Raw genomic sequence first — 22,439 nt, forward strand, 5'->3', positions numbered from 1 at the left:
ATGGGATGGCTGTCTGCGGGAGACGGAAAGGGGACTGTGAGAAAGGTATGGGAATAAAAGGGAATCCGTAAATACCCAAGGCATGAGGCCGTGTGTCCCCAGCTCTCCACGGTGCTGTGGACTAAACACCCCCCCCCACACACACACACACCCAACCTTGAAATGGAGGTAATTAATAATTGCCGGTGGCAACACTGATAACTTGCAGTGGTGAAGTGAACTGTTCTTATCAATGGCTGGGCTTTATGTGGAATTCTTTAGAGCAAAATGCTCGCTAGATGATTGTTTCCTCTCAAAGCCTGTTGCGCATGCTCTCATCCCAAGAGATATTCCAGATAGAAAAAAAATAAAATAAAAGGCCTGTGGTCAAATAAACACTGTAAACCAAATTTCCCCCTTGGAGATTTTCCGCGTACATCATTACACGAAACAGCTCTGAGACATCCTACCCTAAAGAGACCTGTGTTGGTTTGTCTAACCCAGAGTTTCCAGCTTTTGACCCCAGGGAACTCCCCCCTTTATTCTTGCCTAACGGTCATCATTGTCCCTGGAAACGGTTCCAAGGATGCCCCGTGGGCGATGCCGCTCAAGAGTGATGGGCAGGAGATGCCAGATTCCAAGCCTGGGACTCACACCCTCCCCGCCCCTTAGAGTGTGGCCTCTGTCCCCAAGCCACCTCAGACCCAGTGTCTCATTCGTAGCTACCAAAGCCAGTGTCAGAGATGAGATTCATGTTGACTACTCCTTTTATTTATTTATTTTTATTTTGTATTTTATTTTATTTTGTCTTTTCTAGGGCCACACCCACGGCATCTGGAGGTTCCCAGGCTAGGGGTCTAATCAGAGCTGTAGCTGCCGGCCTACGCCACAGCGACAGCCACATCAGATCTGAGCCACCTCTGCAACCTACATCACAGCTCATGGCAAAGCGGGATCCTTAACCCACTGAGCGAGGCCAGGGACCAAACCCGCAACCTCATGGTTCCTAGTCGGATTTGCTTCTGCTGTGCCACAACAGGAACTCTCTTGTCGACTAATCCTTATAAGCAGTGAGTGGTTCGGTTGGGCGGCTAGGGCATGTTTCCTTTACCAACGTCTCCTTCGCTTTTCCTTATGTTCCTGATGATCCAAATTCCTGTTATCGCTCGCCTGGGCTATTGGAATGGTTGGTTGGTTGTCTTTGATCAATTCCATCCTCTCCCTTCTCCCCTCACCTTGCTTTCTCTATTCTGTGTAACAGCTGCTTTCAAGCAACGCGCTGTTTCAGTGCCGTGCCGTAGGTGCCTCTCCTGTGCTGGCCCTGCAGAGGGGTTGTCTAGAGGTTGGCCCCTCTATTGGTGTTTTAAAGCATCCCATTTTCCTAGTACGTCCTTGGCCTCCACGCTCCCCTTTAATAGCTCAGCCAAAACCTCTAAACTCCATCCCCACCCTCTGTGCTGGGGCCCCCAGGCTACCTGCCATCTGTCCTTTGTTTGGATAGTCGTGGAGCTAGGTGGCCTCTCAGCAGCCGCATCTCTGTGCCCTGATTCAGTGTGTCTCCTTCAGCAAACGACCACAAAGCTGAAGCATATGCCTGGAACGTAGCTACAAGACGGTGTGAAAGAGACACAGAGAGGGAAAACTCAGAAGCCACAAATTACACGCACATGATCTCAATAAATTCCTCCAGTTGGTAAGTCCAGAGATTGGAGTGCTGGTGTGGGGAGAGAAGTGTAGGCCCATCAGGAAAGAGGCCCAGACAGAGAAGACTAAATTTAGATGAGATGCAAAGGCCACCATGACCTGGTGGGAAAGAGGAAACTTGGAGAAGGACTGAAAGGAGAACCGAGAAGCAAACACATAAATTGTAAAGGGGTTGGCAGAGAGGAATGAGATAAGGGCAGAAGAGGCCCCTGGGAATTCATTAGAACGAACTGAATTTATGGTATAGCAGAAGCATTTGTTGATAATGGGTCTAGTCTGGTAAAGATTGTGCTCGCTGACTTGTCATCAACAGGAAGTTGGGACAAGATCCCTGGGACTGTGCATTCTGATGAGAAATGTGTCAGCCACGCCCATCAGTTAGGTTCCAGAGCAAAGGAAATTCATGTGTAAGATTTGAAGGCGTGAGGTAATGGCCACTCCACCACGGTCAAAAGGAATAAGAAAGCATCTCCAGGAGTTCTCATTGAGGCTCAGTGGTTAATGAATCTGACTAGGAACCATGAGGTTGCGGGTTCAATCTCTGGCCTTGCTCAGCGGGTTAAGGATCCGGCGTTGCCATGAGCTGTGGTGTAGGTTGAAGACGCAGCTCCGATCCCACATTGCTGTGGCTGTGGCTGTGGTATAGGCTGGCGGCTACAGCTCTGATTAGACCCCTAGCCTGGGAACCTCCATATGCTGCGGGAGCGGCCCTAGAAAAAAAGACACACACACACACACACAAAGAAAGCATCTCCATAACATGTTCTCCAAATGCGATTGCTTATGGAAAACAGTATGGGAGTTCCCGCTGTGGTGCAGTGGGTTAAAGATCTTGCATTGCTGCAGCTGTGGCATAGGCTGCAGCTGTGGCATAGGTCACAGCTGTGGCTCAGATTTGATCCCTGACCCAGAAACTTCTATATGCCAGGGGTGCCGCCAAAAAAAAAAAAATTAAAAATGGAATTAACATATGATCCAACAATTCCACTTCTGGATATAGACCTAAAGAAATCGAAAGCATGGTAGTTGGAGAGAGAGTTGTATACTGATGCTCATGAGAACTTCGTTCACAAGAACCAAGGTGGAAGCAACCCAAGTGTCCATCGACAGATGAATGGATAAGGAAAATGCGGTATGTACGTACAAGAGAATATTATTCAACCCTGAAAAGGAAGAAAATTCTGATACATGCTACATGGATGAACTCTGAAGACATTATGCCAAGTGGAATAAGCCAGTCACAAAAGGACAAATACTGTATGATTCCACTTAGATGAGTCCCTGGAGCAGGTCAAATTCACAGAGACAGAAAGTAGAGTGGTGGTTGCCGGGGGCTCGGGGAAGGGGGGCAATGGGGGGATATTGTTTCACGGATATAGAGTTTCCATTTTTCAAGATGAAAAGAGTTCTGGAAATGGACGATGGAGACGATTGCACAACAATGTGAATGTATTTAATGCCACGGAGCTGCACGTTTACAGATGGCTCTGGGAGTTCCCGTCATGGCTCAGCAGAGACAATTTGGACTAGCATCCATGAGGACACAGGTTTGATCCCTGGACTTGCTCAGTGGGTGAAGGATCTGGCATTACCATGAGCTGTGGTGTAGGTCACAGACGAGGCTTGAATCTGGTGTTGCTGTGGCTGTGGCGTAGGCCAGCGAGCCCTAGCCTGGGAACCTCCATATGCCAAACAGACACACGCACAAAATGGTTGTGATGATAACTGTGATGTTGTTTGTGCTTCCCCACAATAAAATGCTATCCTCCGGCTAAAAGGTCTTCATGCCATCCTCAACATCTGGACCGGACTGGGAGGCAGGGGGCCTATCCATCCACAGCCATGGGTCATAGAATCCTTCTTGCTGACCAGGTGCTCCATGCAGGAAGACCCATGTCCATTATCAGATGAAATCTTCACCCTGTGGGGTGAGCTGTGGGTGCTGAGGCCCTGAGCCTGGTTCTCCTTAACAGGGATGGGTTGGAGGAGGGAGGGACTCAGGAGGCTGAGGGTCCATTCAAGTTTGGAGATAAAGCATCACAGCAGGTCCCCAGCCTATGGGGGACAAAGAACTGAGCCTACTTGCTCATGGGATGGGCTAGAGAAGCCAAACTCCAGCAGAGAACATCTACGATTTGGGGGACTTAGTTAAGAACCTCTAGGCTGGCGTCTTTGGGAAGGATCCAGGGGCCATGTCAGTCATCAGACACAGCCTGTGGTCTGGCAGTGAGACAGAGGAGAAGACCTGAAGAGTTACAATTCTCAAAGGCAAATGGAAAGTCATCCAGCAATCTGATGGTTGATACGCACCAGGCAAAGCCTTCACAATGGAGAAAACAGAGGGGGCTGAGTCAGAAGGACCTGGATTCCCTTCCCCCAGGGGGGTCTTGCTGTGAAGACCAAGAGTCTCTATTCGTATTGGGTGCCCACATCCCCTAGTAGTTGCAACCCCTGGTGGGTGTTGTAACATCGCAGACCACACTGACTACGTCCGCCTAACATGTGCCTTCCACCAGCCATGTGCTCAGGGCAAAAGTTGGCACGTTCTTCTTTAAGCAGAGGCAAAAATAGAATCCTCTGCTAACAGCGCCTCCTTAGTGGTTAATGTGGGGAGCCTGGGGAGCACGTAAGAGTCAGGCCTTTTAAAACAGGCCAATAAACCAAGAGCCTCACCCAGAGTGGAAAAGTTGAGAGCGCGGGTTCCAAAATCCGTGCCATTTGGGGGGCAAGATGGGGGAGACATCATTAGGAGCATGGTCTTGAGATGCGACAAATGATCAAGGAACTTATTGGAGTCGTTAAGTTTCTCTGAGCTGCCCCAGGCATGCAGGCGTCATAAAACCTGGCAGTACCTTGCTGGGAATTACTCCCTGTGCACAGCTGCAGACATGTTACTCATAAGACTGACCAGGAATAATTGAAATGTATAATAAACAACTCAACCTCTAAAAGATTTAAGGGTCCTGAAGAAGAAAGGAGACTGTGTTCCATTTTCAAGATAAACTTTGATTCTTCCAACTTCAGTAGAATTTCAAATGTGCGTGTGATGCCGTAGGACTTCCTTCTTGCTTGAAAGTTTACGCTGTACGTCCAGAGCTAATTTGGTTTGGGCATATATATGCCTTCACCTTTGGCCCTATGTTACACGAGCAAAAGCTATTTTTTTTTTTTTTAATGTTTCATCATTCAAGGGTTCTGAGAACTTTTTGGGAAAAAGTTTTTCTGCGCGCAAAATAGTGATCAAAGAGGAACTGGAAGCCCATGTGAACTGGGAGTTGGCCGCTTCTTTGAATGTAGCAAAGACTTAAAAAAAAAATTGTGAAATCATAGATGGTTCGCCATGCTTCTTTTTGAATGGAATAGGAATGCTGTTTGCATTCTCAGTTAATTAGGGTTAAGAGCCATAAGCCTTGGGTAAATGCGTGCAATTTTTGAGATTATCTCTGCAAAAGAGTCCTTGACAGAAGATATATGTGTAGTGCCATGTGTTCCGTGGCCCTGCTTCCAGATGGGAGAATGCTTTGGCAAATGCCACAGTGATTCACGACTGTGTTACGTAACTCTATTTTGCATTTGGGGTTGAACAACTTGGATTTGTTGCAGGTACAATACAATTAAATATGGAGTTTGTTATTCAAAAATATTAGCCAGAAACGGCTTTCATGCAATCTTAATTTGAGACGTTCTATTGTTTGGGAACATGTCTGAGCAAGGCTGTCATTTGGAGGATAAAGAAATTACTGATGCCATATTTGATTGCCGCTGGTGAAGCATGAGCTCCCTTCCACCTTGAACCTGACATACCGGTGGAGTTTGGAAACACACATCAAGGAGTGCCAAACGGAACATCTGTGCCTGACTCCCAGCCTTTGTGGCCCTCCGCTCCGCCCAGCCCTGAGGTGGAACAACCCCCATCATCCTCAGCCGCACTCTGTGCCAGGCAGGATCAGTCTTAGGACTGAGTGTCCGCACATGATTCGTACCCCAGCCCTGCTCCCCCGCAAGGCCCTCCCTGTGCTCCTGCCACTGTCCACTGACAGGCCTTCTTGACTCCTGCTTTACTGGACTCCTGACTGTTGTCCAGCCAACTCTGCGGGCTGTCTTCTCCTGGACGGTCCATGACTGGCCAGTGTTCACTAGAACGGGGGGCTGTCAGTCTCATCCCCTTTAAGTGCTGTGCTTTGCTCCGCAGAGGGAACCTGCTCTCTCAGCACACACAGCCTGGCCAGCTTTCTTTACCCAGACACCCCAGTGATGGCGCAACTTCCGGTTGGTAACTTCCATTCTCTCCTGCGGCCACCTCTCCTGGAAGTAAGCCATCCCCTGGCCACGTGTGGCTAGGTTAGGACATCCGCCTGAATTACTGACTTGGATATTTACAATCAGTGCAAAACTCATAGGGAGAAATGTTTTACCTTGTCCACTAACATACTTTGGTAAGCGTTGTAGCTCGAAAGAGTCTGGGTTACCTCTGGGAGATCACTTTAATAATGCTTGAACTTCTGATCTTAAAGAAGAAGGAGGAAGGGCTGGTGGGCAGGGGGCGCTCCAGCCAGGTCCCCAGTTGTGCAGAAGCCCCATCCCTGGAGGAGAGGCTTCCTCTGAGATTCTCCCTCAGCTGATGTGATCTCTTTTGTCAGATAGTTCTCAGAATCTTAAACCACAATGGTGCAGAACCAGGGTTTCTAACGGAGACTATTGGTGTTGAGTCATCAGTTTCTGCTCACCTAGTTTAGAAGTGGAAAGGACTCCAGTTATCATCTGGCTCTCTGCTTTTCATCTTGACTCACGAGTGGTTTTGAAACCAGTTTTGTGGGTCATGACCAGCTGGTATTTGTATTGTGTTGTCATGAAATAGAGTCTAATGGAACAGAAGGACAGACTTGATCCAAGTGGATCTTATATTGTAAAAGCTACGTAGTAAGACTTGTCATTGACGTGTGCGTGTGTGTGTGTGTGTGTGTATGTGTGTGTGCGTGCGTATGTGCGTGTGTATGTATTTGTGTGTGCGTGCGTATGTGCGTGTGTGTGTATTTGTGTGTGTGTGCATGCGTATGTGTGTGTGCGTGTGTATGTATGTGTGTGCTTGTGTATGTGTGTGTGCGTGCATATGTGTGTGTATGTATTCGTGCGTGTGTATGTGCGTGTGTATGTATTTGTGTGTGCGTGCGTGTGTATGTATTTGTGCGTGCGTATGTGTGTGTATGTATTTGTGCGTATGTGCGTGTGTATGTATTTGTGTGTGCGTGCGTGTGTATGTATTTGTGTGTGCATGCATGTGTATGTATTTGTGTGTGTGTGCGTGTGTATGTGTGTGTGCGTGTGTATGTGTGTGTGTATGTATTTGTGTGTGTGTGCGTGCGTATGTGTGTGTGTGTGCTGGATCATAATGTAAATCTGTTATTAACCGAGGCTCATATTAAAACAAAGTGCCCAAGTTACTGATCTAGTCAAAATTTCCTCATTATCTGTCTGAGAAATCTGAGGCTCCAAGAGGGGAGGTGACCAGCCCAAATCCATTAAGTGAACAACCGGTAGAGAGAGAGTTGGAGCTGCAATCGGAGCCCCAGCTTCTGGTTGTAAGTCGGCCTGCTTTAGGTGGTGTTTTTCTACCCAAACAAGAAGTAATATAGGCTCTTGATCTTTGGGAGGGTGGGTCACAAAGACTTCGACTGCTGTGGTTATTAAAATAGGCAGCAAATATCACCCATAGGTTTTCATAGAATGAATATGGGTGGCAAGAAAGTAATGTGACAAGGGGGGGGGGTCAAAGGGAGTTCCCTGGTGGCCTAGTGGTTAAGGATCTGGCATTATCGCTGCCGTGGCTTGGGTCACTGCTGTGCCAAGGGTTTGACTCCTGACCTGGGAACTTCCGCATGCTGTGGGTGTAGCCAAAAAAAGGGGGGATGGTGGTGAAAGGAGATGTGTGAGGTCCAGGAAAATGGGAATACTTCAGAAGGGTTTCTGAATGATGACGAGGAAGAAAGTTTTAAGGAAGAAGGAAGCGTCGTAGGAATTCACCATTTGGGGTGACAAGAGACCATGCTAGGGACAGGTGGTATGGACAGTCTATTACAGTTTCATTCAAGAAAAGTGGGGCCCTACCCTAATGGAATTCCTCTGCCTCTTTGGTCGAAATCCCTACTGATCTGAGGATAATTGTTCTTTAGGTAATTCCACCTGTTGGGCTACACATTTGGATGGGTGATAACTGTCAAAACACATTCCTGCTAAAAACCTTCTTCCTATTCTCAGTGGCCTCCTAAAAAAAAATCAGCCTGGCACATTAGGGTATTCCCTTTTATAAAATAATGCCACCCCCAATGCAATAACACTTTAATAAACACTCATTAAAAATGTGTCCTCAGAGGCAAAGTGTTGGTGATTGATCTATTTTGACCAGTAAGAATATTCAACCAGTCTTTAACTCGTTGAATAATTTTCAATAACTATGGCATATAGACCATCAGGTCACATATTAATTTTGGTTTCAGACTGCAATTACTTAAACTACTGTGTCTAAGTTTTGCTTTCAACACTTTCATAAAAGCGTTGAAAACTTTTACCAAGCTCGGGGACCCAGATGTTGCCCCCAGCCTAGCCTTACGGCCAGAAATGTGAAGATAATTTAGGTTTTTCTGTACTTCCAGAGTTCCAAGGGTACTCTGTTTTCTGTGATCATAGTGTGTTTTCATTTTCATCAATTCCTCTTAAAACGGAGTTTCACTTTTAGTTCGCCTAATAAGCGAGTCTCATTCCAAGGCATGCCCTCCGCATCAGCAGCCGAAATGGAAAGTTTGGCTCCCATGCACAGTCTGTGAGCCTCTTCTGCAACTGTGGCTTCATTTCTACCTAAGAGCAGAAATCAACATCTACCATGTGCTCCAACATCTATCGTTCCTTTGAGCCTAGTCCAGTTTAAAAACGAGAACCGTCTCCCCAGATCAGCTGCCCAGTGTGAGTCTAAATACTTGTATTTTCTTGAACAAATCAGTAGCTTCCAACCTAACCCATTGTTTCCCTCATTTTCAAGCCTCGTCTACTCGGTCTCAGCGTCTCTTGTTTTGTTTTGTTTTTTTCATTGAAGTGTTATTGATTTACAATGGTGTGTTAATTTCAGTGTCTTGTAAAGCAAAGAACCGTCACGTGACACAGGGGTGCACCAGGCTGAGTCCTTAGGAACTTTTCAATGCTCAGAGGTCCTGATCTATGGAAGTAGCCCGGCAACCCTCCCACATGCTGATGACCTCGTCCGCATCCTCTGAGGTCATTAACGTAAACCCTCTCTGCGGCTCATCTGAACAGTACATAAGCGAGACGGCGAAGGGCACTTGACGTGAGAAGCTTTCACACCTTAGTCACTCCCAGAACACACACACCTCTGATGGTTGGCTCAATGGAATCAGAGCTTAAAAAACTGCTAAAAGACCCTATTGTTTTCATTGCTGGTGTCACATGCTTTTCCAAGCGTATCCCAGCGTTCTTGGCTTCGTCACTGCCTCGGAACAAGGGGCCATGCATGCCAAATACATAAAAAATGAGACTACAGATGGCCGAGTTAGAGACATGTGAGCCCCTTCTCCCTCCCATGGGCGGGAACTTTGGGTCTAAGTGCTTGGTCCCTTATGCTGAAGTCTTATTTATTTGCTAAATTACTCTCTTTTAGGGCACCGGTCCAAGGTTCTCTAGGAGATAGATTGCTTCAGATTCTGATACTTAGAAAGATATTCTTAGGAGTTCCCATCGTGGCGCAGCAGAAACAAATCTGACTAGGAACCATGAGGTTGGTGGTTCGATCCCTGGCCTCGCTCAGTGGGTTGGGATCCCACGTTGCCATGAGCTGTGATGTAGGTCACAGACCTGGCTCGGGTCTGGCGTTGCTGTGGCTGTGGTGTAGGCTGGCAGCTATGGCTCCAATTCGACCTCTAGCCTGGGAACCTCCATATGCCATGGGTACGGCCCTAAAAAAGACAAAAGAAAAGAAAAAGAAAGAAAGGAAGGAAGGAAGGAAGGAAGGAAGAAAGAAAGAAAGAAAGAAAGAAAGAAAGAAAGAAAGAAAGAAAGAAAGAAAGAAAGAAAGAAAGAAAGATGTTTTTAGAACCCTCTGCTGCTGCTGGGTACAAGAAGATTCTGTTTGTACCAAACGAGGGTATTCAGTGTGGCACTGACATGGGATTAGGCATAGGAATAGAGCAGGGAAGTCAGAAATACATAGAGGAACCAATAAATGATAAAAATGACATTTTGAACCAATTGGGAAAGACTCAGTTTCCAGATGGAACACCACCATCTGGAAACAATAAGGGTAGGTCCCTACTTCCATCTTACCCTCAAATAAATTCCTGATGGGTCAAATATCTGAATTTTTAAGTGAAATAAAAAACACTAGAAAAATATAAAAATTTAAAAATGTATATTCTGGGAGTCCCCGTCTTGGATCAGCAGAAATGAACCCAACTGGCATCCATCAGGATGTGAGTTCGATCCCTGGCCTTGTTCATTGGGTTAAGGATCTGGCATTGCCGTGAGCTGTGGTGTAGATTGAAGATCTATCTCAGATCTGGTGTTGCTGTGGCTGTGATGTAGGCCAGCAGCTGCAGCTATGATTCGACCCCTAGCCTGGAAACTTCCATGTGCCGTAGGTGCAGCCCTGGAAAAAAAAAAGTGTATATATATATATCTCTCTTTAGGGGAGATAGCCTTACTAAGATACAAAATGTAGACACCATTAAAATAGATGAAATTCAACAACAAAGAAATGTATGTTTTCATTTGGGTTTTTGTTTGTTTGCTTGTTTTTTGTCTTTTTAGGGCCACACCCAGGGCACATGGAAGTTCCCAGGCTAGGGGTTGAATTGGAGCTGCGACCGCTGGTCTATGCCCCAGCCAGAGCAATGCCAAATCCGAGCTGCATCCGAGGTCACAGATCCAGCTCACAGCAATACCGGATCCTTAACCCACTGAGTGAGGCCAGGAATTGAACCTGTGTCCTCATGGATACTAGGTAGGTTTGTTACCACTGAGCTACAGCAGGAACTCCCAACAAATGTTTTCTGATTAGAAAAATATACAGTAAACAAAGTCAAAGACAGATGATAAAGAGGAGAAAATATTTGCAGCACATATTAACTAGAAAGGGCCATTTTCTTTAATAAGTAAAGAGCTTCTACAAATAAATTGGGAGAAGATCCATAACCCAATGGAAAAGTGGCAAAGGATTCTTCAGAAAACAAAATGCAATGTATTTTAAACCTAGGAAAATATGCTCAAACTTGTTCATAATTAGAGAAATGCAAGTTAAAACTATAATCAAATGGGTACAGATTTAAAATAGTGCCTGCACATTTTTAATGTGTGAGGGAAACAGGTGCCCTCATATGCTTGTTTATGGGACTGTAAATTGATATAACCCCTAGGGAGAGCAATTTAGTTTTACTTATCAGGGTAAAAATGTAGGTAATCTTTGACCTAATAATTCCACTTCAAGGAACTAGTCCTTTTTTTTTTTTTTTTTTTTTTTTTTTGCTATTTCTTGGGCCACTCCCACAGCATATGGAGATCCCCAGGCTAGGGGTCTAATCGGAGCTGTAGCCGCCAGCCTATGCCAGAGCCACAGCAACGCAGGATCCTAGCCACGTCTGCAACCTACACCACAGCCCACGGCAATGCCGGATCCTTAACCCACTGAGCAAGGCCAGGGATCGAACCCACAACCTCATGGTTCCTAGTCGGATTCATTAACCACTGCGCCACGACGGGAACTCCAAGGAACTAGTCCTATAAACATACTTATACAAGATAGCATGATGTATATACAAGAATAGTTACTGCAGTATTGTTTATAAAATCAACAGGTGTTCGTTGATTGAGAACTTCTATTTACAGTTAGGATACAACCTTACAATGGAATCTTTAAAAAAATAAAACAGTAAGTAATAAGAATGAATTCATTTATGAGTTCTCACTGTGGCACATTGGATTTAGAATCTGACTACAGCAGCCGGGGTGGCTGTGGAGACACAGGTTTGATCCCTGGCCCAGCACAGTGGGTTAAAGGCATCTGGTGTTGTTACAACTGCAGCGTAGGTCACAGCTGTGGCTCTGATTCAATCCCTGGCCTGAGAACATTCATATGCTGCAAGTGCAACTATAAAATTAAAAAAAAATAATGAGCGCATTGAAATGGGACAGTTTCTCCAATGTCCTGAATGAACAAAGCAAGGTGAAGCATTGCATCCATTGTGTGTTATCCATTTGAGTATTCAGAAACTGATGACAGGGTTTGCTTCTGAGGAAGACTGGCTAAGGGTCCAGGGTGAGAGGGAGTTTTCCTTTTCTCTGTATGCGTGTGTGTACTTGGTGAATTGTGTGCAATGTATGTCTACCTACTCACAATCTAATGTTCTAAGGAGAGGATATTAGATTATTCAACAGATCTGGCTTGATGAGGAATGGATACAGGAATCAAATGGAGGGGCACAGACAGGCTGCCAGGAGGCACGGACGCCACCTTCAACAAGAAGGAGCTAAGAGTTTACTAGAAATTGAGATGGAAGTGATGTGGGCACAAGAAGAAATGCGCATGAGGAGTTCCTGTCATGGCTCAGTGGAAATGAACCCGACTAGTATCCATGAGGATGCAGGTTTGATCCTGGCCTCACTCAGTGGGTTAAGGATACAGCGTTGCTGTGGGCTCTGGTATAGGTGGATCCTGCGTTGCTGTGGCTGTGATGTAGGCCTGTAGCTGTAGCTCCGATTCAACCCCTAGCCTGGGAACCTCCACATGCCTCGGTATGGCTCTAAAAAGACACACAGACACACAGACACACACACACACACCCCAAGGAAAAAGGAACGGGGATGAGGCTAAATAAAAGAACAACTGCAATAGATGCAAACTATTCCATTTAGAATGGATAAGCAATAAGGGCCTACTGTACAGCACAGGAAACGATACCCAATCTCTTGCAATATAACATGATGGAAGATAACATGAGAAAAAGAATGTGTGTGTGTGTGTATATATATACCCACACATATATGAGACTGGGTCACTGTGCCGTATGGCAGAAATTGACACAACATTGTAAATCAACTATACTTCAATTTAAAATACTTTTTTTGTTTTTTCGGTTTCTGCTTTTTAGGGCCACACCCAGGGCATATGGAAGTTCCCAGGCTAGGAGTCAAATCAGAGCTACAACCACACGGGATACGAGCCACCTCTGCAACCTATACCACGGGTCCCAGCAACGCTGGATCCCTGACCCACTGAGCGAGGCCAGGGATTGAACCAGAATCCTTATAGATACTAGTCGGATTTGTTTCCACTGTGACACAGTGGGAACCCCTAAATTTTTTTTTTTAAAAAAAGAACAACTGCTGAGCATTCATTTACAAGAGATAAGAGGAAAAGAGGCTTTGGATAGGAGCTGCTAGGAGCTGCACATGAGCTGAACTTGGGCTGCTGTATAAGTATTTCTAAGTAATTAATAGTTAAAAAAGTAATTAATAGTAATAGCATAATAAAAACTTGTCATCCACTGGATTTTTTTTTTCTTTTTGCCTTTTCTAGGGCCACTCGCACAGCATATGTAGGTTCCCAGGCTAGGGGTCTAATTGGAGTTGTAGCTGCCAGCCTACGCCAGAGCCACAGCAACGCCAGATCCCAGCCGAGTCTGCGACCTACACCACAGCTCGAGGCAAAGCCAGATCCTTAACCCACTGAGCAAGGCCAGGGATCGAACCCACAACCCCATGGTTCCTAGTCGGATTCGTTAACCACTGAGCCATGATGGGAGCTCCTTGTTTTGTTTTTTGATTGTGTGTGTGTGTGTGTCATCCGCTGGATTAATGAAGTCAATGACAAATTAGAAGGGACATAATCTCTGTTCTACTCATACTCAATCCCAAATGTATGATGAGGTTGATACTGTTCCCACCGGGTTTGGAAAGGAAAACAAGCCCAGCTTGGGGCTCATTCTCAGACCAAAGGACATAACCAGTAATCACTCACTGGGGTTGTCAAAAATGGGAGAGCCTTGCTGGCTCCATATTACATGGTCAAGGGTACGGTAGTTCTCCCCTTATCTGAAGTTTCGCTTGCCCTGGTTTCAGTTCCCTGTGGTCAACTGTGGTCTAAAAATAGGACATGGAAAATTGTGGAAATAAACAAGTCAGAAGTGTTAACGTGTTAAGCGTTAAAATGTGGTGAGGCACGTGATGCAATCCCCTGCCGGCAAATGCCATCCAGCCCAAGACGCAAATCATCCCTTTGTCCGTCGTGTCCCTCAGCAGCCAAGTCGGGTTTTCAAATGGGCTCGCAAGGTGCCTCGGCGCTGGGGTCCGGCAGCCCTTATTATACTTAACGGTGGCCCCAGAGCGAAGCTGGCAACTCAGATATGCCAAAGAGAAGCTGCAAAGTGCTTCCTTTATGTGACAAAGCGGAAGTTCTCCACTTAATAAGGAAAGAAAAAAAATCATATGCAGAGGTTGCAAAGACCAGCAATAAGACTGAATCTTCTCTCCGTGGAATCATGGAGAAGGAAAAAGAAATCTCTGCTAGTTTTGCTGTCACACCTCAAACTGTCCAAGTTAAGGCCACAGGGCATAAGGGCTTAGTTAAGATGGTGAAGGCATTAAACTTGGACAGGCAGAATTTTGAGGGAGAGAGACTGCGTTCACATAACTTTTATTACAGTATATAGTTAAAATTGTCCCATTTTATTATTATTGTTAATTCTTACTGTGTCTAAGTCTGTGTGTGTGTATGATTTTTTTTTTTTTTTTGGTCTTTTTGTCTTTTTAGGGCCTCACCTGCAGCATATGGAGGTTGAATTGGAGCTACAGCCACTGGCCTACACCACAGTCACAGCAACGCCAGATCAGAACCGCATCTGCGCACCTACACCCCAGGTCACGGCAATGCCGGATCCTTAACCCCCTGAGGGTGGCCAGGGCTTGAACCCGCATCCTTGTAGTTCCTAATCAGATTTGTTTCCATTGCACCATGATGGGAACTCCGTGTGCCTAAGTTTTGAATTAAATTTTATCATTGGTATGTATGTGTAGGAAAAAAAACCAGTTTATACGGGGTTCAGTGCTATCTGTGGTTTTGGGCATCCACTGAGGGTCTTGGAACCCAGCCCTGAAGGTAAGAGAGGGGCGCTGCTATGCTAACGTGCAATTTAAAAGTATTCTAATGAAGTAGTGTGGGTAAAAGTTGTTTCGCTGTACATGCCAGGCCACTGGATTCACATTCAAGTTCAACGAAGTCAGAGAGCATGTGCATTGTTTTATTTACACAGGGTCTAGCAAAGCAGGCTCATGATTAGACACTTGGCAAAGATGTTTTGTTCTCAGTGTGGTGGTGATGATGGTTATAAACACTGATGCTATCAGCCCCTCTTGGCAGGAGGCTTTGCCAGCCCTATCTTCTTCATAGCAAGAGAGGGAAAAGGGTTAAGAAGCTGATTTCCAGTTCGGAGACCCACACTCTGAGTTGGCATGATGACAACAGATAATACGCATAAATAATCATCATATTTGGCTTCCACGTAGAGAGATGATCCTTCCTGCCCACATTTCTCCCAACATATCATACTGCCCTGTCATCTGAGGACCCAAGCATCCCTAAATAGAGCCTGGTTTACCTCTTGCATCTGAAAAGGCAAGCACACCGAGTTTCCCCAGGGTTTCAGCACTCAAACAGGACTTCATTTCACCCCACAGTGCCTCTCAATCCAGGACTGGACACATTGAAAAAGAAGTCAGCATTGGAGTTCCCGCTGGGGTTCAGCAGGTTAAGAACCTGACTAGTATCCATGAGGATGCAGGTTCAGTCGCTGGCCTCACTCAGTGGGTTAAGAGTCTGGCATTACCTCAACCTGTGCCATGGGTCACAGATGTGTCTTGAACCTCATGTTGCTGTGGCTGTGGTGTAGGCTGGCAGCTGCAGCTCTGATTCAACCCCTCGCCTGAGAACTTCCACATGCCGCAGGTGTCGCCCTCAAAAGAAAAAAAAATTCAGCATTTTTTTATAGCTCGTCATTTTTTTCTAAAGCAGAAAATGTTGATAGCTTTGTATAAAGAAATTATGCCATCACCTTTCTTTTTTTTCCCCCTTTTTACCAGAGATGATACTGCAGTTTTTCTCTGGACAATCTCATTTGAAATCATTCTCTCTGATTTAAGGTTTCTCAAAATGAAAAGGATAAATTGTGTTTACTTAGTTAAAGCTGAGGGGAAGGACTGATTGGACACATGATGTTGTCAAGGAAATCAGTTGCCCCCCCCCACCCCCCCCAACACACACCACACCCCCCACAAGTTAATACCATGCCTTTTTTTCTTTTTTGTCTTTTTGCCTTTTCTAGGGCTGTTCCTGCGGCATATAGAGATTCCCAGGCTAGGGGTCCAATCGGAGCTGTAGCCACCAGCCTACACCAGAGCCACAGCAACGCGGGATCCGAGCTGAGTCTTTGACCTACACCACAGCTCACGGCAATGCCGGATCCTTAACCCACTGAGCAAGGCCAGGGATCAAACCCGCAACCTCTTGGTTCCTAGTCTGATCCGTTAACCACTGCGCCATGACGGGAACTCCAATACAGTGCCCTTTAAACTTTTCATCTGACATTTTTTAATTGTTTTTAAAATACCCAAGGGCTCTACTCTGAAAATCTGTGCAGAAGTATTCCAGGAAAGCGATTCTTAGAATTCAAACTCAGGGAGGTCTTTTTCTAATTCTGAGGGAGCCACCATCATTCTCAGTCGGTGCTGTGTCTCAGAAATATATGGGCTAGTGTCCAAGATCACTGTCAAGTCAGCTGCAGAAGGAGACTGTTGGAAAGAGAAGTCCTTAGGTCCCTACGGTGCTTAAAGCAAGAAGCCATGCGCGTGCACACACAGACACACAGAACAGTAGGTAAAGACCAAGCTAAAAGGGATGAGGTAGAGGTAACTCATTGAAAGATGTGCACCATCTGACCCCTCTTCATTCAGAGGAATACACCTCCCCGCTCCATCAGTGTTAGGCTGGGCCAGGTAACTCGCTTTGACCCCACTGTGCCCAAAGTGTGCTTTCTGCTCTGACTTTGGGTTTAGCCACGTAACTTGGTGTGGCCAGTAGGATGTTCGCAGAAACGTGAAGTCCTTCCACTCTTGGGCTTGCTCTCTTGATCCTTGGCCTTCACCAGAAGAGGCTGCCTTGGCTTGTCCTTCCAAGGAGGATGTGAGAGGTGCAGAACAGAGCTGCCCCGCTGAGCCTGGCCTAGATGAGCCACCTCCCTGGCTGAAGCTGTAGATGCACCACGAAGCCCAGCTGAGCTTCCCAGCCAGGCTGGCTTAGATCAGACAACTCCAGCTAACCCTTAGGCACATCAGGAATAATAACTTGTTGTTTAAGCCAGGGCACTTTCAAGTAGTTTGTCATCCAGCAATAACAAACTAATCAGAAAGCATTTAGTAGCCTTTTTTTTTTTAGGGCCACACCCACAACATGTGGAGGTTCCCAGGCTAGGGGTCGAATTAGAGCTGCAGCTGCCAGCCTACACCACAGCCACAGCAATGCCAGATCCTTAACCCACTGAGTGAGACTAAGGATTGAATCCACATCCTCATGGAAACAATTTTAAAAAGCCATGACGGGAACTCCTGGACTCTCTTCATGGGTTACCTTTTCGAGGTTACACAGCAAGTGGAAGAGTGGTAAAAACTTGGCTACAAGTATGGGTCTCCTGGCATTTCCCAAAGAGTACAAGTCAATGCCTTGGAAAATCATCACTGGGAGAATAAGCATCACTTGTCCTATGGATAGAAGGGCTCACCAACCACCAGACCCCATTAGGATACACAGTAGGAACACCACAGAACTTTACGGCACCTGAAAAAGTTCTCCTAAACCTGCAAGCCTCTAGAAGACCTACTAAAAATCATCCAGTAGCTGAGAAGAAGCTCTATGAGGACCCCAGGGTGGAAGAACCCATGCTGGCAGTCAACATGTTTCGAGCCTGTTCAATCTCTTCTTAAAAAAAATTTTTATTGTAGTTGATTTACAATGTCTGTCAATTTCTGCTGTGTAGCAAAGTGACCCAGTTACACATATGTGTGTATACACACACACACACACACACACACACACACACACACACACACATTCTTTTTCTTACATTATCCTCCATCATGTTCTGTCACAAGTGATTGGATATCTTTCCGAGGTGGCGTCTGGTGGCAGCACCCGCATGAGTTAGGAAATCTATCTCCTGGCTTCTGAGAAAACCCAACCTGAGCACAAAAATAACCTTGGAAGATAGAGTTCTGAGCCCGAATCTCCAAATGCCCGCTGGAAGATTCCACTTGCCTGTCGCTCTGGCAAATCAAAGGCACTTCCCTAAACCAGCGACCTCCCAACCTTTGGTTTCTGTCAACTCATTAGCATTTTCCATTACCTCAGCAGAAGGCTTAAAGCCGTATTTGACTCATTCTTTTTTTAATTTCTGTGTCATACAGCGGGACCTCATTGCTTCTCCACTCCAAATGCAATCATTAGCATCTACTCACTCCAAACTCCCAGTCCACCCCACTCCCTCCCCTTCCCCCGTGGCAACCACAAGTCTGTTCTCCACGTCCATGAGTTTGTTTCTTTTCTGTAGATAGGTTCATTTGTGCCGTATATTAGATTCCAGATATGTGATATCATATGGTATTTATCTTTCTTTTTCGGCAAGTCTGTTAAATCTTGAATAGGGTAAACGGTCTGATCATGGGTTTATTTGTCAGAGTCTGGAATTTTTTTAAAGGAACATACCCTGAAGCATAGAAAGGGAAAATACAGGAAAAATAAGACGACGGCCTCTCTTACTTTACAGCGTTGAGATTTAGGGGGACCATATGTTCTAGTATATCCAGGTCAGTCTTTGTTTCCACTGTCGTCCTGGGGTGATAATTAACAGCAACCCTTTAACTTTCACATGCGTACTGGATTGGAGAATAGATTATATGATCATACAGCTGACAGCATATTTTACCCAAAGGGTTGAACAACAAAACAGGTCCGAGTAAGATTTAGATACGTTCATGGGAAAGATCGGCCATGGGTTGTCAAGGCCAGTTAGGCTGAGGCATGAGGGCCACTGTGTCCATCACAGCCCGCCTTTGGCTCGGAGGTGAGCGATGACCAAGGCACCCAGGGCCTGACTCAGCTGGTCAGGGTCTTAAAGGCTGGGAAGTGGTCTTCTTCCGGCTAGAACCATGGACCCTGGGCACCCCTGGGGTCTTCTCCAAGAGCTGCATTTATACCACCGGGCTTCTCTTTGCGGCCCCTCGAAAGTTAGAAGCACCTGCCACGTTCCCATTCTCGTTATTGCTTCCCCATCAATTCAATACACGCAAATCAAAATATACAGTAAGAGAATGGAGTTTCTCTCTTACCCACTCAGAGGTCCATACTGCTTTCTGAGCTCCATGTGGCTTTCCCAGAAACCCTGCAGAAAACACAGCATGAGCATTAGTCTCAGATGAAACAAAATTTCAAATATTCAGACTTAAAAAGACAAAAAAAAAAAAAAAAAAAAAAAAGGATTTCCCATCATGGCGCAGTGGGAAAAAAATCTGGCTAGGAACCATGAGATTGCGGGTTTGATCCCTGGCCTCACTCAGTGGGTTAAGAATCTGGCATTGCCATGAGCTGTGGTGTAGGTCACAGATGTGGTTCAGATCTGGTGTTGCTATGGCTGTGGTGTAGGCCGTCAGCAACAGCTCCAATTAGACCCCTAGCCTGGGAACCTCCTTATGCTGTGGGTGCAGCCCTAAAAAGTCAAAAAAAATATTCAGACTTCTTCAGAAAAGAGTCTGGAATAGTAAGAACATAATTACATAAACAATAAAAAAATAATTGAAGTTGTGTTGCTTTCAAGTACTTTGGGGTATTAAAGGAAACTCGTGGCTTGAAAAAAAAATACTGCCAAGAAAAAGTCTCAGTCAGCTCTGCTTTAATGGGCAGAAGAGATCATCTGTACTTATACTATTTGTGTATAATTGCTGCTAAAATATTTGAACACTGTTTGCTTTCTCAGCTATGTTAACATTCCCCTCTGCAATTTGGTTTATATTATTATTATTTTTGGCAAAGCCTCTTTCACAGCCACTATATGTATAACTGTCTGCTGAATGTACCCAAATTATCACAAATACTGAATTATGATCCAAGTTAAATTTTAACTAAAATCAACATATTCAAAGCGAAAGAATCTTTGAGTGACTTTATACATTGGACATGCTTTGCAGTGGGAAAGGCGTATTCCTGGAGGTATATGTAGGGGGTGGAGAGTCAGAAAATGCTAGACCCACAGTGGTGTAGGGACAGTGTTGTATAGTGGGGTTGGAATATGCATGCAGATATGCACAGGGGGCTTGTATGGGTGAAGGATTGGACATGGCTGGATCCATTGTGCTGTGGGCAGGAAATACACATGAAAATATGCACTGGTTGGGAAGGAGCTGGAGGAGAGGAAAAGGCTAGACTTGTGCTGTGGGAATGGAGTGTATGGGCAGGTATGGGGGGGTGCAAGAGTAGACAGAGAGGGTGGAGAAGAGGTGATTTTTTTTTTTTTTTTGGTCTTTTTGGGGCTGCACCTGCGGCATCTGGAAGCTCCCAGGCTAGGGGTTGAATTGGAGCTGTGGTAGCTGGCCTACACCACAGCCACAGCAACACCAGATCTGAGTCTCGTCTTCAATCTACACCACAGCTCACGGCCACGCCGGATCCTTAACCCACTGAGCGAGGCCAGGGATTGAACCTGCATCCTCATGGAGACTAGTCGGGTCTGTGCCTGCTGTACCACAAGGGGAACTGCCGAGGTGATGGTCTTAATGGAAATAACGCCCCAGGCTCATTATATCAAGTTTCATTGTCCACCATTGCCATAGATCAAGGAAAGCTCATATGAATATAAAAACAGTCAATGAAATGACTACGTTGTAGCAAGAACTTGGCAGGGTTTGCACATCAAGGATGATGAGCAGCTAAGGAGCATATGTGCAAATTATCCAGAGGCTGGGGGTGCAGTGTTCTGGCCACATGGATACTAAATTACTCAACTGAAGGCAACTGATCACACCCCCGCCTCCACCCCAATTATGTGAAATGTATTCGCTTTCATTTCCTATCTGGTTCCTTCTAGTTTGACCCTTAGAAATGTCTTCACACTTGCTTCAAGGGCTCAGGGGGAGCCTGGATGAGACGCTGTTCGTGGGCGGAAAGTTGTGAACTGGCCACCCCTGAGCTGGAGGTGAGAGGAGAAGGTGTTTTTAAAATTCAGGGACAAGAGAAACAACAATCGGGAGTGGAAAGGGGGTGCTGGACAGAAACGAACAGAAGAGACCCTGAGATGACAAGGAGAAAAGGACAGAAATAGCCTGTGTTACTTTCTAACACCAAGGACCAGTCTTTCCAAGGGCAGAGTGAGGAAATCCTCAAGAGATCTTAAAGGGGTATCCTCAGGATTGTCCCCAGTTCAGTCCTTCCTGCCTTTGTTTGCCTTAGTGGCTCTTTGCAGGCAGGGTCTGTGGGCTCCCCAGGTGGCGTCTGGTGGCAGCACCCCCATGAGTTAGGAAATCTATTTCCTGGCTTCTGAGAAATCCAACCTGAGCACAAAAATAACCTTGGAAGATAGAGTTCTGAGCCCGAATCTCCAAATGCCCGCTGGAAGATTCCACTTGCCTGTCGCTCTGGCAAATCAAAGGCACTTCCCTAAACCAGCGACCTCCCAACCTTTGGTTTCTGTCAACTCATTAGCATTTTCCGTTACCTCAGCAGAAGGCTTAAAGCCGTGTTTGACCCATTCTTTTTTTAATTTCCTTTTTTTTTTTTTTTTTTCGGTTTTTAGAGCCACACCCGCAGCATATGGAAGTTCCTGGGCTTGAGGTTGAATCGGAGCTACAGCTGCTGGCCTACACAGCTGCAGCAATGCCAGATCCAAGCCACATCTGTGACCTACACCACAGCTCATGGCAACACTGGATCCTTAACCCACGGAGTGAGGCCAGGGATCGAACCCATGTCCTCATGGATACTAGTCGGATTTGTTACCACTAAGCCATAGTGGGAACTCCTGACTAATTCTACTTTGAATTCTCCAAACCTAAGTAGCCACCGGAGTTACTCATTCTGGCCCCTGTGTTCTTCTCTCTCACTGTGACCAGCACCCCGGGCCACGCCCTCACGGCCTCACATCTAGACCTCGGCAACAGTTGGGAGTCTACAGACCTGACCTAAAGCTTCTCCTTTGCAGAGAAATCTCCCCTTCACTAGCCCCTCCTACTCACCTACGATGGGACATGTGCAGCTCTCCACTGGCTTTTCTAGACAGTGAGGGATCTAGCCCATCTCTCACAGCCGCGTGCTCTGGCACTCCCCAATCTTCACTTTTGAGTCCAGGTGGCTCCCCAAGCAGTGCCCTGTTTCTCATGTGGTGCAACCACACCTGCTGTTGCTCCCCACCTGGTGTGTGTGGCCTTGTCTTTATGTCTATTGCCCCTGCGGGACCTCCTCCTCCAGGAAGGCCCCCAGCCTCTCCTTCTTCTCTGAGGGACAGCCATGACAACATCTCTACCACCCACTGGAGCCAGGGCATAGGCAACTTTTACTTCTTCCATATGCCAGGGCCTGGAACCTTAGACACTCAAAAAGTGGGGTTTGGGGAGTTTCCGTTGTGGCACAGCGGAAATGAACCCAGCTAATATCCATGAGGACTCAG

The 22,439-nt window shown here is 46.1% G+C and overlaps 1 protein-coding gene and 1 long non-coding RNA gene across 7 annotated transcripts in view; one reads left to right on the forward strand and one right to left on the reverse strand.

Annotated features, from left to right (window-relative positions):
- Positions 1-22,439, reverse strand: part of TBXAS1 (thromboxane A synthase 1) — a 169,393-nt gene that overhangs the window by 104,955 nt on the left and 41,999 nt on the right. For all 4 annotated transcript variants that reach the window (XM_021078509.2, XM_021078508.2, NM_214046.1 and 1 more), the window contains 1 exon segment: positions 19,114-19,166. In XM_021078509.2, the coding sequence (XP_020934168.1) occupies positions 19,114-19,148 (35 nt within the window). In that variant the 5' untranslated portion in view covers positions 19,149-19,166.
- Positions 1-22,439, forward strand: part of LOC106508202 (uncharacterized) — a 161,816-nt gene that overhangs the window by 96,795 nt on the left and 42,582 nt on the right. The gene's annotated exons all lie outside the window — the stretch shown is intronic.

The sequence above is a fragment of the Sus scrofa genome, chromosome 18 (assembly GCF_054392235.1).
Source record: "Sus scrofa isolate SSC_HxYL_T2T_F1_AM1 chromosome 18, Sscrofa_HxYL_maternal_Yorkshire_Landrace_v2.0, whole genome shotgun sequence".
Taxonomy (NCBI): Eukaryota; Metazoa; Chordata; class Mammalia; order Artiodactyla; family Suidae; genus Sus; species Sus scrofa.